The 12,879-nt window shown below is 39.5% G+C and overlaps 1 protein-coding gene across 2 annotated transcripts in view; it reads right to left on the minus strand.

Annotated features, from left to right (window-relative positions):
* Positions 1 to 12,555, minus strand: part of cdk6 (cyclin dependent kinase 6) — a 34,263-nt gene extending 21,708 nt beyond the window's left edge. The window contains exons 1-4 of one of the 2 annotated variants that reach the window (XM_083523805.1): positions 11,949 to 12,555; positions 10,844 to 11,205; positions 7,691 to 7,826; positions 2,602 to 2,769 (exon numbers count right to left, since the gene is read on the minus strand). In XM_083523805.1, coding sequence (XP_083379931.1) covers positions 2,602 to 2,769; positions 7,691 to 7,826; positions 10,844 to 11,064 — 525 coding nt within the window. In that variant the 5' untranslated portion in view covers positions 11,065 to 11,205; positions 11,949 to 12,555. Of the gene's footprint in view, positions 1 to 2,601; positions 2,770 to 7,690; positions 7,827 to 10,843; positions 11,206 to 11,944 lie in introns of both variants that reach the window. The other variant, XM_083523806.1, reaches the window with a different exon arrangement.
* Between the last annotated feature and the right edge of the window lie 324 nt (positions 12,556 to 12,879).

Consider the following 12,879-nt stretch of genomic DNA (forward strand, 5'->3'; position numbering starts at 1 on the left):
TCAGCTAATGACCTCAAACAGGTGCATCTAATTTAGGATAATAAATGTAGTGGCGGTGGACATTTTAAAGGCAGACTTTTGGGGTCTTTGAGGGTCAGAATTCTAGCTGATAGACAGGTGTTCAAATACTTATTTGCAGCTGTATCATACAAATAAATAGTTTAAAAATCATATATTGTGATTTCTGGAATTTTTTTTTTAGATTATGTCTCTCACAGTGGACATGCACCTACGATGACAATTTCAGACCCCTCCATGATTTCTAAGTGGAAGAAATTGCAAAATAGCAGGGTGTTCAAATACTTATTTTCCTCACTGTATATATATATATATATATATATATATATATATATATATATATATATATATATATATATATATATATATATATATATATACATTGCTATTATTCAGACAGTCAGACAAGATTTCTCAGAACCTAAGCAGAAACACTGAGTAAATATGTGATGACTGACTAAATATGGACCTCTTTGTGCAAAATCCCCAAGGCACATACCTTCATATATTATGTAAATCAGACAGCAACCTTTCACTGTATGATTCATTTGGAGTGACTGACATCAGACCTAGTTACCACTACTTAAAACCATTTGGTTTACTTGCAAGGTCTACGTGTGTGTATCAACTCTCTGGTTATCAGGCACTAAAGAATTATAATTTGTAAGATGGGGTGGAGGGGGGGTGAAAAACCTCAGAGTCTGCTTTGCATACCCGGGGGGTTATCGTTTATTTATCCTGCAAAAGGCTGTGAGGAAGTGTTTTTTTAGGCACATTGAAAGCAAAGTGATGTGGGGGATTCCCGATGCAGGGAAATGAATCATATTATTCCATGTCCACTTTTCACCTCTCTCGCTCTCTTTCTCTCGCTCTCACTCACGCTTTCTCCCCCTTTTCAAGTATATCACTTCTCTAAATCACCCTCCCTCCCTTTCTCACCATCTCTTACACTTCATACTGTCTGTTTTTCACTATGCGTCTGTTTCACAGTTGATTTAAGGGTGGGGATGCTGAATCTCTGGTGAATTAACAGTTAAACTTTCAGAAGCTCAACTGCTTAACCTCTGAAACCACATAAGAAAAAAATTTCACAAACTGAATTGGCAGTGAAACAGAATGGGTTAATAAGCGTACTCAAGGCTGAGCTACTGAAAGGGGATTCCTTTAAATGTCTAAAAATTTCCCTGAGACACCCCAGAAAAAGTCCAGCTGACAATATGCCACGCTCATTTTCAGCTAACAGAAAGAAATACAATACGTTTTTTCTGCGTAAAGTATTAAAAAAAACAAGATGATGTCCATTCACAGGTTATATGCATCTTCAGACCTTAGAGCTCACTTCAAGAGACTATAGTTTAAAATAATTATATGGGGAATTCACTGACTCATGATCCATTACATCCACGGACGACTTTGTGGGGCCCAATGACATTAATCATCTGGTCCTATTTTACGATTTTTATACACCTGCTGTTAGACTCGCCGCTGTTGACTGGCTTTTCATTCGTGGTGAGATCACTTCTGACTGGACCTGTCCATGTCAGCCCCAGGGGACAAACTGATCTTTTTACTTTGCTGCAGTTCTCTTTTCCTGATTTTGCATTGGAAAAAAGAAAATCATCTAGCCAAATCTTTGCTAAATAATCGATTATAATGTTGTTATCTTTCCATCAAATATACTAAAATGTTGAAATTTACTTGGGAGGACTCAAGAGGGTATAAATTGAGAAACAATGGGTTTAATTTAAGAGAGCTGATATCAGCTCAGCTCCAGAAGAAGTCGTAACCTAAAAAGCTGCAGATGTATTTGGAGTGTTAGAAAGTTGGTTGCTACAAGCAGTGACGCTAATAAGCTCATATTTCTAGCATCAGCTGTAATACTTTCAAAATAGATAAGCAGTGGGCTAAAATTAGCCTGCTAGATACTGTATTTCCCCTTAAAAAAAAAAAAACTTTAACTCTGTCTTTAGGGGGTAGTTGATTTACAGATAAATAATGTTAACTGTTACAGTTATTGAAAGCAAAATCTCTTTAGCACGATACCCCCGCTAAAAAAATAAAGCATGTAAATAGTAGTTATGTAATGAAATGAAAACATTAACTGATTTTCCTGAGTTTGGCAAATAGCTTCCAGGAAGTGAAATACTTTGTCATGTAGCTAGCTACTTTATCAAAAGGCTAGTTTTCTGTAACGGTTTTAATCATGAGCAGTTTGTAGCTTTGAAAGTCACAATTGCAGAGAATCTTAGACAACATTGTATATTTGTAATACTGTATTCCAAACAAGAACAGGTTTCGTTTCGGTATATTGGTCATGATATGTTTCTGCGAACGTTCTAAATACGTCTTCCAAATTTTTTTTTTTTTTCAGCTTATCCCTGCACGTTGATGACAGTTTTGGTGGCTAAAAACAACACACACTATAGATTTTGTGTGTTTTTTGTTTTGAATCAAAATTCTTAAACTTGCTGCATAGCTCATCTTTTTAGGGCTTCTTGTTTTTTTCAAGGTAAAAACTATTTTTTTTTCAAGGTATGTACAACAACCATGAAAAGAGGGCAAAGAACTGTTAAGTTGACTCACCACTGAAGTAAGCGCCATCTGAAAACTGTATATGCGCGCCAAGCCAAAGTCTGCCAGTTTGATTTGTCCGCCACTGGTGACCAGAATGTTCTGAGGTTTCAGGTCTCGGTGAACCACACGATGTGAATGAAGGAAGTCCAACCCCTGCAGCAACTGGTACATCATATCCTGAAAAACACAGAAAACACAGCTATTCCTTATTATTTCGGGTCTAGATATCTATACATTGCTTTAAGGGTAAAGCAGAGCATGATAACACATAACACATGAGTAGCAGGCTAGTAGAGGGAAGAAAAAATAAATCAAGGACTGAGATAGGAAGAAAATTCTCACTTGAAGATTTAAAGAAATGATCACAGGATCATCGTTGTTGATATCAGAATTCCTGCTTGGAAAATTAGGGCTCTTGTGGTTTGGAGAAGGAAAAAGTGAGCGGTTGCCCTTTAAATCTAGAGTGTGGCAGATGTTAACTGACATTGATGCAGGGCCGGAAAGACGTAACTTTAAAGTCCTGTTCTGCTGGGCCTCCACTTCCCTGCAGCTGTCTATCCAGCACTTGTTCTATCTGAGGGCCAATGCCTATGAAATGAGAGAAAATGGCTTAACTGCCATTTCCTCTGGTGTAACTTGCACAAGAAGGAAAAAAAACCTACAGCCATTGGGACTCTCAGACCTGGCCTGATAAGTCTATGAGAAAAGGTAAAGGAAACATTTGAACAAGAATTGCCCTGAACTAGGGGCATAAAGTGATGGCATACACTGGAAAAAAAACCTGCGTCCAAGACCTCACAAGTGACATGGATCTGAGCCCACCACCCCATTCAGTCCCCAACCAGCTGGTAAGTGATTAAATGCACTGACACAATAGTGTGCACACTCAAGCAGAAAACATTTGCAAACGGCACAGATCTGGTCATGGCAGGGAAAGGGACGGGGCCTCTGATAATGCGGATAAAGGAAGCTAGAGCCAAATGAACGTGTGTATCAGTTGAGGCCCTGGGTGCATGGTGGCCAGCAATAAACAAGGGCCTCTTTCTAAATGTCCATCCAGCCATGACCTACCAGACCCACCAAGCCGCCATGGCACAGGCAGGCTGGCGCAACGGCATTATGCCTCATCAGTTACTCTGCTTTGGCTTAAAGCCATATTGCCACATTTCCTCAAGCATAATGACCCAAGGACAAAACATCACACTCACCCCACATGTCTCAGATGAGTTAAGTTCAGCTACACTGCATCTACCGAGTTTGTATAATTAAAGGGTTAATTCCACTGACCTGTTTATTTAACATCAATTGAATTGCCTGAATGAAAATAACAATATATCTAATACCATGCAGAACCTTATCCTGTCTAACACCTGTTAAGTGGCGATAGAGAAAAAACTCCCCTTGTCTTCCGCAGTGCCATTCAAGAGGCTGAATTTAAAAGCTGTGGAAGTGGCACTTAGTGCATTTCATTGTGTCACATTACCTCATAGCGAGAAAACCTGATTACAGCTTAAAACCATCTGCTTAAGCAAGCATCAGCCTCAAACACCTCAAACAAACAATGCACCTGTCCTTAAACGCACCTCATTTGCAAAGAGACATAAGCAGGGAACTAAAGGAAAAAAAGAGAAGAGATAAAAAAAAAAAAAAGCAGTCTCCTTAAAAACAGCAGTCAAAACAGAGCCTCCAGAAGGCACTCCCCATTCTCATGCTAATTCATGAGAGGCAGCCATATTGTTTATTGTAGCCTGGCACAATGCAAGACATCTGCCAGTTAGCATTAGTTGTAATTCCCTCCCCATGCTTCATTAGGCTCTCCTTTATGGGGTGGAGACAAGCCTCAGAGAGAGACGCTGATCCTGGAATGGCCAGCCGGACTTGCCAACACAACACCAGCTGCTTGATGTCCTTCCAGCCCGTTTGATTGCTGGGGCTTTTTTCATCAATTAGCATGTGGTGGGTCTAAAATGGGGCAGGAGTGGACAGAATAGGGGATTTGAAGTGGATGGGGAAAGGGAGGGAGGGGGCGGAGGACTGGGAGCTCTGCAATCTGGTGTCTTTCTGGGAGGCCGAGAGTAAATGAAGTTGTTGGGGGTCTTTAGCGATACTGCACTAAAGCCTATCATCTGTCCCTGATGTCCATTAACTCATGGTGTGATGAGAAATCCAATCTGCCCAAGAAAACCAAAACCGACTATAAGCTACAGGTGGCATTCAACAGTCTTTCCATAAGCTTATATTGTTTGGCTGGGTGTTTTTTTATTTATTTATTTTTTAATCATTGGTTATTAATTGAAAACAAAACTGCATAAGGTGAAGTAATAAAAGTTTGGGCCTCTGCAAGCCTCGATTACGATTTCGCCTCGATCACGATTTAGCCTCGATTACGATTACGAGGCTCTGCAAGCCTCGATTACGATTTCATGTCTCTTGCATCAAGATCCAAATTTTTATTAAAACTTTCAATAGATTTGCAGTCTGTACCATGCAGCAGTTCTTTTTTCAAAATCATGCTTATCATAAATGTCTGATCAGCAACAAGACATGCTGTTGAGTCATTTTAGGAGTAGTCCTGTCATCCTTCTTACTGTTCTGACTGTATTTTATGGTACATCAACCAGTTTATGATGTACCTTAGAAATGTCTCAACTTTCGGTAAAACTCAAGACAAATCTCGTTTCGGGACTGAATGTATCATATCCTTTGGGGCGAAGGCGGGGAAATAAGATAAATGGATTTGTAAGACTAGTGGGTGGGAACGGGGCTGATGATAATGTAGGTGTTCGGGACAACCTATCCAGCATCTCTGTCGGAGATTCGGCATTTTAGGGAAAAAAAAGGTAAGAGAACTCTGACAATGCTGGCCTTAAAGGATTATCTGTTGACTAATGAAAAGTATATCCACGGTACATAAGGATCGCTTACTTGCTGCCCCTTACATAAGCCTTCTACATTCTGTTTCTTTATTCGCAACAAAAAGCGAGCAACTGAGAGGGCCACTGCAGACAAAACCACACATACGCACACACACACACAGACACACACACACACACACACACACACACACACACACACACACACACACACACACACACACACTGAACAACATTCCTCTGGCTAGTCTTCAGTGAAAGCCAGAGCTGAATGAAAATAGAGGCACACACAAGGGCCCAGCTCTTTAATTAGAAGCCCATCTACCACATGCACTGCCCATCAAAAGGCCAGGCCTCACCCTAATCTTAGAGAGTTCCATCCTCCATCTGCTTCTTTAAAGCTTGCCAAAAGACTCCATTTGTATTCCTCATTCACAGGCCTCAGAACCCTAACACTGGAAATCGAAAACACAAGGTTTACTCATGTAATACACATCAGTCATACTGGTAAAAGTGTGTACGGTGTCCTGAATCAGCTGGGAAAAATAGACAAGGTCAGTATCTATGCAATGGAGGAGAAAAAAATGCTTTGCATACGCTTAAAATTAAGTAAAATACAACATTATAACAGAATGAGTGGTGAAGAGAATAACACTGATCTCTTCATCATGGCACCTGTTAGTGGGTGGGATACTATAAATTAGGCAGCAAGTGAACATTTTGACCTCAAAGTTGATGTGTACGAGCAAGCATAAGCATTTGTGTATATTAATATTCAGTGTCGAGAGAAGCAAATACTTATATATGTTCTACACAACTTCAATTCACTATATTTGGCTTTGGTGTTTGTGTAGAAATCTTTAATTTCGTCAGCCTGGAAGATTCCAGTAAGTAATCTAATGAATTTTAGGTGCTTCTAACTGGCCATCTTTAATAATTAGGGATTTATTGGTAGTGCATCTGTGGCTATAACAGGGTTTAGCTAGAAACTCCGAACAAGTTACCACAAGCATCTGTAAGCAAACATCAAAAGACTAGGACCACACAGGGATTGTTCAGGAAAACATGGTTTAGTCCTGAACCTCAAGACAACAACAAGGAAACTGGCGAAGGAGGCATGAGGTACCAAATAAACACATCCACCATTTAGTCTTATATCGCTGTGACCTGAAAGGCAGTGAAGAAACCCCTACTTCAGGGCCTGTATTAAAAAGCAAGGCTGAAATTTGCAGGCAATCACCAGCCTTTGGGAAACAAAAATTTGATCAGCGTTGTATGTATGTGAAATTGTGTTGAGGCCTGTGACAAACTAGCCTATAGGCAACAAAGTACAAATTTCAAAGTGGTCATCATGAAAGCACAAAATGCATTCCTTGAAATGTGTATATAAGTAAATAAATACATTTGTGCTGCTGAAATTCATATATACTATACAGAAGGAAGTCAAATTGTGTGCATTTTCAGTAACTGTGATCCAAAACGTAGATTATATTAAGAAATACTGTTACTGTGCAACACGAGTAAACATTTTGACGATTTTGTTTGTGAACAATGACAAAGGGATTTTTCATTCTGATTGGAATGACATGTCAAATACTTACTTTTGAGAGATGAATCATTTAAGAAATGCTCTAAAGCTGAGAGAAACTGTAAAAAAGTACTGAGGGAAACGTTGGATCTTTTGTACTAGAATATCATGATTAAGCTGCTGTTCTTTCAGTAGTACACAATAAGCATCCACTGTAAAAATAAATATGGTGATAGTGTGAAGGGATTTTTGGAGTCATAACCAGTTAGGATGGCATGAGTGGGTCCCATTTAAGAAACGGGTTCAGCCTTAAAAAAGTAGTCCCCAGGTGGTGTTGAATGGCCGGCACACCAAAGAATATCAAGCCTCCACTCCAGTACACGCATCATAATCGCTGTGTTGTTCGAAATGATGCACCCATGTCGTAATCACATAAGCAGGACGATTACAGCGGCCTAACTTGTAATGATGCTGAAAATCCCTTTGTGCAGCACTCACACTATTCTTATAAAAGTTTTTACAGTGAACGCTCGTTGTGCACCACACAACTGTTCCATTATACTTTATGGCAAGGGGTTCGAAATTATTTTGCACTGGTTCCAACAATTTCCGATGCCCCAGGATTGCAACTCCTAGTTAAAAAATTTACAATGTATAAAACTGTATAATGAAATAGAAACGATTAGCTGGTAAGTACCTTTATTGTTTCCGGTGGCACTCCCGGATCAGGTGCTTTTTCTAAGTATGTGGTCAAGTCTTGGTCCACATGCTCAAAGACCAGAGTCAGTTTGGTCTCCCGGTCAGTTCTTGAAACTGTACAGACGTCAAACAACCTAAAGGAAAGACCAAAGGAAACATCATCATGAATATATTCAAACACAATGTTAGGCATGACATTCGTTTTTGTTCAGGATTCAACTTCATACTATAGCTAAGATGGGGGAGCAAAAAAAAAAAAATCCTAAACAGTGAGCTAACTGTCCATACTCGTTTGCCTGTCTGTCAAAAAGAATTCTTGTTATGCTTCAAATACCAGAGTTTTCATGGCAAAGTGCATAGAAGTGATCAGTATTTCCAAATATATGCTCACGACAAATCAGACTTCTGAATATACTGCACATTTTTTATAGATATATAATTTATTGTAAACAAAAAAAACGGATAATTTCACAGATTTTAATTAGAAAAATTATCATAAAATGCACATTTCTTTCATAATTGTGTACCAGCTCCATCCGCTTAAAATCAGAATGACTTCAATGACACCTACAAGAAGCCATGAGTCATTCTGTATATCTCGATATGTATGTACAAAACCAGCTATTTACACGTTGCTTGGTACTGTGAGGAAAGCTACTGCACTAAACCAATGTATGATCGTAACTTGTTTAAATCAAACGGATATCATGTGCTGTGGTAACTCAAGAACATATCCGAATTTCTCATTATAGTAATGGCTGGTTATGAGCTGTAGATAACCAGATATCATTTATTGACTCTGATCGTTGCTGATAAAATGACATTTGCGATTTGCGAAAAGACAGCGTGCGAAGCCAACTATTACGCTATAGTATCTTAAACCACTTGAAACACAACACATTGATATGACATCAATGATTTCTCCAAGAAATGATTCTCTGGGAATCCTGTACAATGGAGTCCACTGACATAAAACATATGGAAAAAATGAAGTGCTGATATGAAGCTTCCAAAGCAGCCTGTGGCTACACAAGGCTCTGAATATACTACAGACTCGATTTCCCTGTTTCAAATGCTGCTTTATATCAGAGGCATCATAGTTTACCTTTTTTCTTTTTTTTTAACAGTAAATGCAACATCCATTGCACAATATGACAGCGTGTTAGGCAGAATTGGTGGGGAGAAAACCCCCACATCTTGTATGCATATTAAATCACATTTATTTTGATCCTTGCTTGAGGTTCTTTTTCTGGAAAGTGACTGGCCCTGGCTGAAAAAAAGGGGTTATTCCGTGACACAGAGTTCGTTATTAGTCACAGAAGACAGCTGAAAATGCTATATACCATGCAAGTCGGCTTTAACCATTTAACACCAACATGTGACAGAAAATGTTTTCTTGCTATTGTTGTTTTGAAAGATGTGAATGTAAAACGTGTTGTACATACATTTTGTGGTATTATATTACTGCTAGCTTTACAAACCCAAGATGGTGAAGAATGGCATACCAATTCCTGGCAACTCCATAGAGGTTAATAAATGCGGTAATAGGATTATCTGAGTTATCATTCGAAAATTCGGTAGTTTTACTAAATTGATCGAATTAGTATTATTAGTGAATTGTATAACTTTAGTGAATCCATTCTAAATGATCCATTATCCATTATTAACTCAGGCAATCCATCATACTGGAAACAACCACAATTTTAGTTATTCGTTCAAAACAAGACAAATCTATTTTGTCCAAATAAAGAATCCATGAAAAAATATAGAATTTTTATTTATGGTATTAGTGTTGTTGCCTAAAGTATTAATATGAGGTGGCACAAAATCTCTGCCATCCATCACTATGGGGAAAGAAACTGTGAGAAATAAGTGCATAATGTGTGCTTTACACTAAACTAATAGCGAGGCGTTTACTTTGGGTGGATTCTGAAGGCAATGTGGGAAAGCATGGGGCACACCCTAACAATTTAAGAACGAGCTAGTTAGAGCTCTTTACAACTTATTTTTAAAAAAATCACATAGGCCTGCAAATAATGCACTAATATTTGTGCTTTATTTAAATGTTGCTGAACGTTGTGATGTGGCTCCTGCATTTTGATTTGTTATTTGGTCTTAAGTGCTAACAGAAGACAGTGGTGGCATTTTGTACTAGTCAGGTGTATCTTTTGCATGGAATGATGTGTGATGTAGATTTATAAATTATTATTTTAATGGCCAAATAATAAGCTTCATTTTAAGCTACATTCACATTAGCGTACCAGGTGGAAGATACACATTAAAAGCACCAGAGACATAGAATCCCACCCAGACACAGGGTAATGTGTAGGTTTAATACTTTATATAATCACTGCCTGATTTTTAACTGAATGAATTTGCATTGTTAATGCTGTCACCTTTTGGACGTGCCAGATGGAGCTTTGTGACTTGCTGCTGTGACTTATATCTTAAGAAGAGGCTGTAAAAAAAAATATGGACCTTCCAACAGGTTTTCTCCATTCTTATGTGGATATTATAGACTTGGACCTAGAAAGTGCTTAGACTGAACATACTGGTGCATACTTCAAAATACTGTTTGACTTCGAGGTATACAATTGCAAAAGCTTGACTTGCGCTTATCTCGTTCATACATCCGAGCAGCCATTGGGTTAAGCGGCAGCTTGGTTTCGCAGGGACTTGAACTCATGATCTTCAGATCCAAAATCCATTGCCTTAACCATTAAGCTACCACCTCCCACCCGTATAATCCTAGATGAGTACGGATTCCTGATCTTCTCCTGTTTTTGTAGTTGTGTCAATTCAAAGGGTTTTCTACCTCTTTCCATTTCAATTCCGATTTATGGGATATATGACAGATGCTCTTATCCAGAGCAACTTACAATTATCTGATTTATCAATGGAGGGTTAAGGGCCTTGCTGGGAACTCATAACCTTTGATCAGAAATGTGACACCTTTGCTATTCTCCGGATCTGATTCCCTTAAAACATAATGAAACCTTCAAGTTTCTGTTTGTTTGTTTTTTGAGAGAGAGAGAGAGAGAGAGAGAGAGTGAGAGAGAGAGAGAGAGTGTGAGAGAGAGAGAGAGAGAGAGAGAGAGAGAGAGAGAGAGAGAGAGAGAGAGAGCAGAGTGCCCAATCCACCCTTAATTACCTGACCACGTTGGGGTGCTCGAAAGACTCGAGTTGCCTCAGTACTGCCACCTCGCGGATGGTCGACAGGGGCATGCCCTCCTCTTCGGTCTGCACACGCACCCGTTTCAGAGCCACGAAGCGTCCGTTCTTCACGTCGCGCGCCTTGTACACCTTCCCGTATGCGCCCTCGCCGATCTCAGCCACGGGCTCATACTGCTGGTTAAGACCTTCTTTGTCCATTTTTTCTTTTCTTTATCAACTTGGCTTTTTATTGTTATTTTTTTTCGCTCGGATGCAGCCCTACCCCGATGGGGGGAATCCCGACAACGTGCCCGGAGAGACTCTTTTACGAAGCCATGCCCAGGAGAGACAGCACCGCTTCTGCAGGCACAAAGGGGGCAACATGAATGAGTTGTGCATGCATATATATATATATATATATATATATATATATATATATATATATATATATATATATATATATATATATATATATATATATACATACAACAATATATATAGATATATCCTCGTTTTTACGCAATGCTCCAAGTTCACCATGCAAACATGTGGAGCATCATATCATCTAAGAACCACGATTTATTCAAACTCTTTCCTATCATGCAATGCACACTCGACATGCATGTGTATTATCACGTGCACTATAATTAAGCAATTAAAACAGAAATTCTTCAATCAACCCAAACAGACATACACAAGAAAACGATCACCATTAATACTAAGCACGTATATTCAGATATATCAATTATGGATCTATTCATATAATTATTTATAAAGTATATGACATGATGGGCAAATATGCTCGTGCATCTTGTGCCCCGAAATCCCCGAGAGCACGTGGCTGCCTAGTGATTTCATTGTTCAGTGCATCAATAGAAAGCGCTTGGCCAAAATAAAAAGCTCAACAGTTTCAGTTTGCGCTACTGGTCTTGTTGCCAATACCGCAATATTGACAACTCCTATGGATCTGTAGCCTGGTGTGCATGGATCGTGTTAGGGGGAAAGGTGGGCACAACGCAAAAAAAAGTCACAGATCGCATGCAAAAAAAAAATGCAACAAATAAAGAATGCAATAAAATCTTGCAAATGTTGTTGTTACTTACCCCCTTTTTTAGTTCTGAACAAAATGTAAATGCAGTTTATGTTAAAAATAGAAAAAAAAAGCAAACAGCAAGAGAGGGGATTTTTTTTTTATTATTCTCCCCCCTCCCTCTTTCTACATCCCGGAGTGTCCGAGCGAGGCCACACAGGTAGTCGCGCTTTAACCCCCCATCCTCCGTGCGCCAGCGCCTGCGCCACTCCGGCACACACCGACCTGCTACTTGCGACTTAATGTTGTTTTTTTTATTCCTTTTCTTTCCCCGAGCGCGCAATAAGAGCTGCTTATATCCTCAACCCGGCGAGGCTCCACCGTCCGTCCGTCTGTTTTGCCCCCACAACGCGTTTTTCCCATCCACGCGGGTAGAGTGCGGTGCGCCGAGCTGCTCTCTGAGCTCCCTCTCGCTTTCCCACGCTGGGATGAATGTTGCCTCGACCCCCTCAGGAGGAGTTTGACACAGAGCAGGGACGTTTCCGCATTCCTCGGCCGACTACAAAGACCAGCCGCTTTCTCTCTCGCCTTTTCTCCGCCTGCCCTCCCCTGCTACTTCACCATTCACAGCTCTCTCTCTCTCTCTCTCTCTCTCTCTCTCTCTTTCTCTCTCTCTCTCTCCGACTTGTCAAAAAACTTGTAAGCTGGGAGGTAGAAAACCAGAGAGCTGATCTGATCCGATCTGATGTTCTATACCGCTCGATATAATCGTGTCAATGTCAAACGGTTTCATACCAAAGTTTGTCTCATTCGTCTTTTCATAGATACAAAACAATAACAACAATAATAATAATAATAATATACTATATGTCTATTTGCATTTATTTATTTATATTTTTTTCTTTGCTGCTGTAACAAAGAAATTTCCCCACTGTGGAACGAAGAAAGGTTTATCTTATCTTAATAATAATAATAATCGTCATCGTCGTGATCATAATTTTACT

The sequence above is a fragment of the Silurus aristotelis genome, assembly GCF_946808225.1.
Source record: "Silurus aristotelis genome assembly, chromosome: 21".
Classification (NCBI taxonomy): domain Eukaryota; kingdom Metazoa; phylum Chordata; class Actinopteri; order Siluriformes; family Siluridae; genus Silurus; species Silurus aristotelis.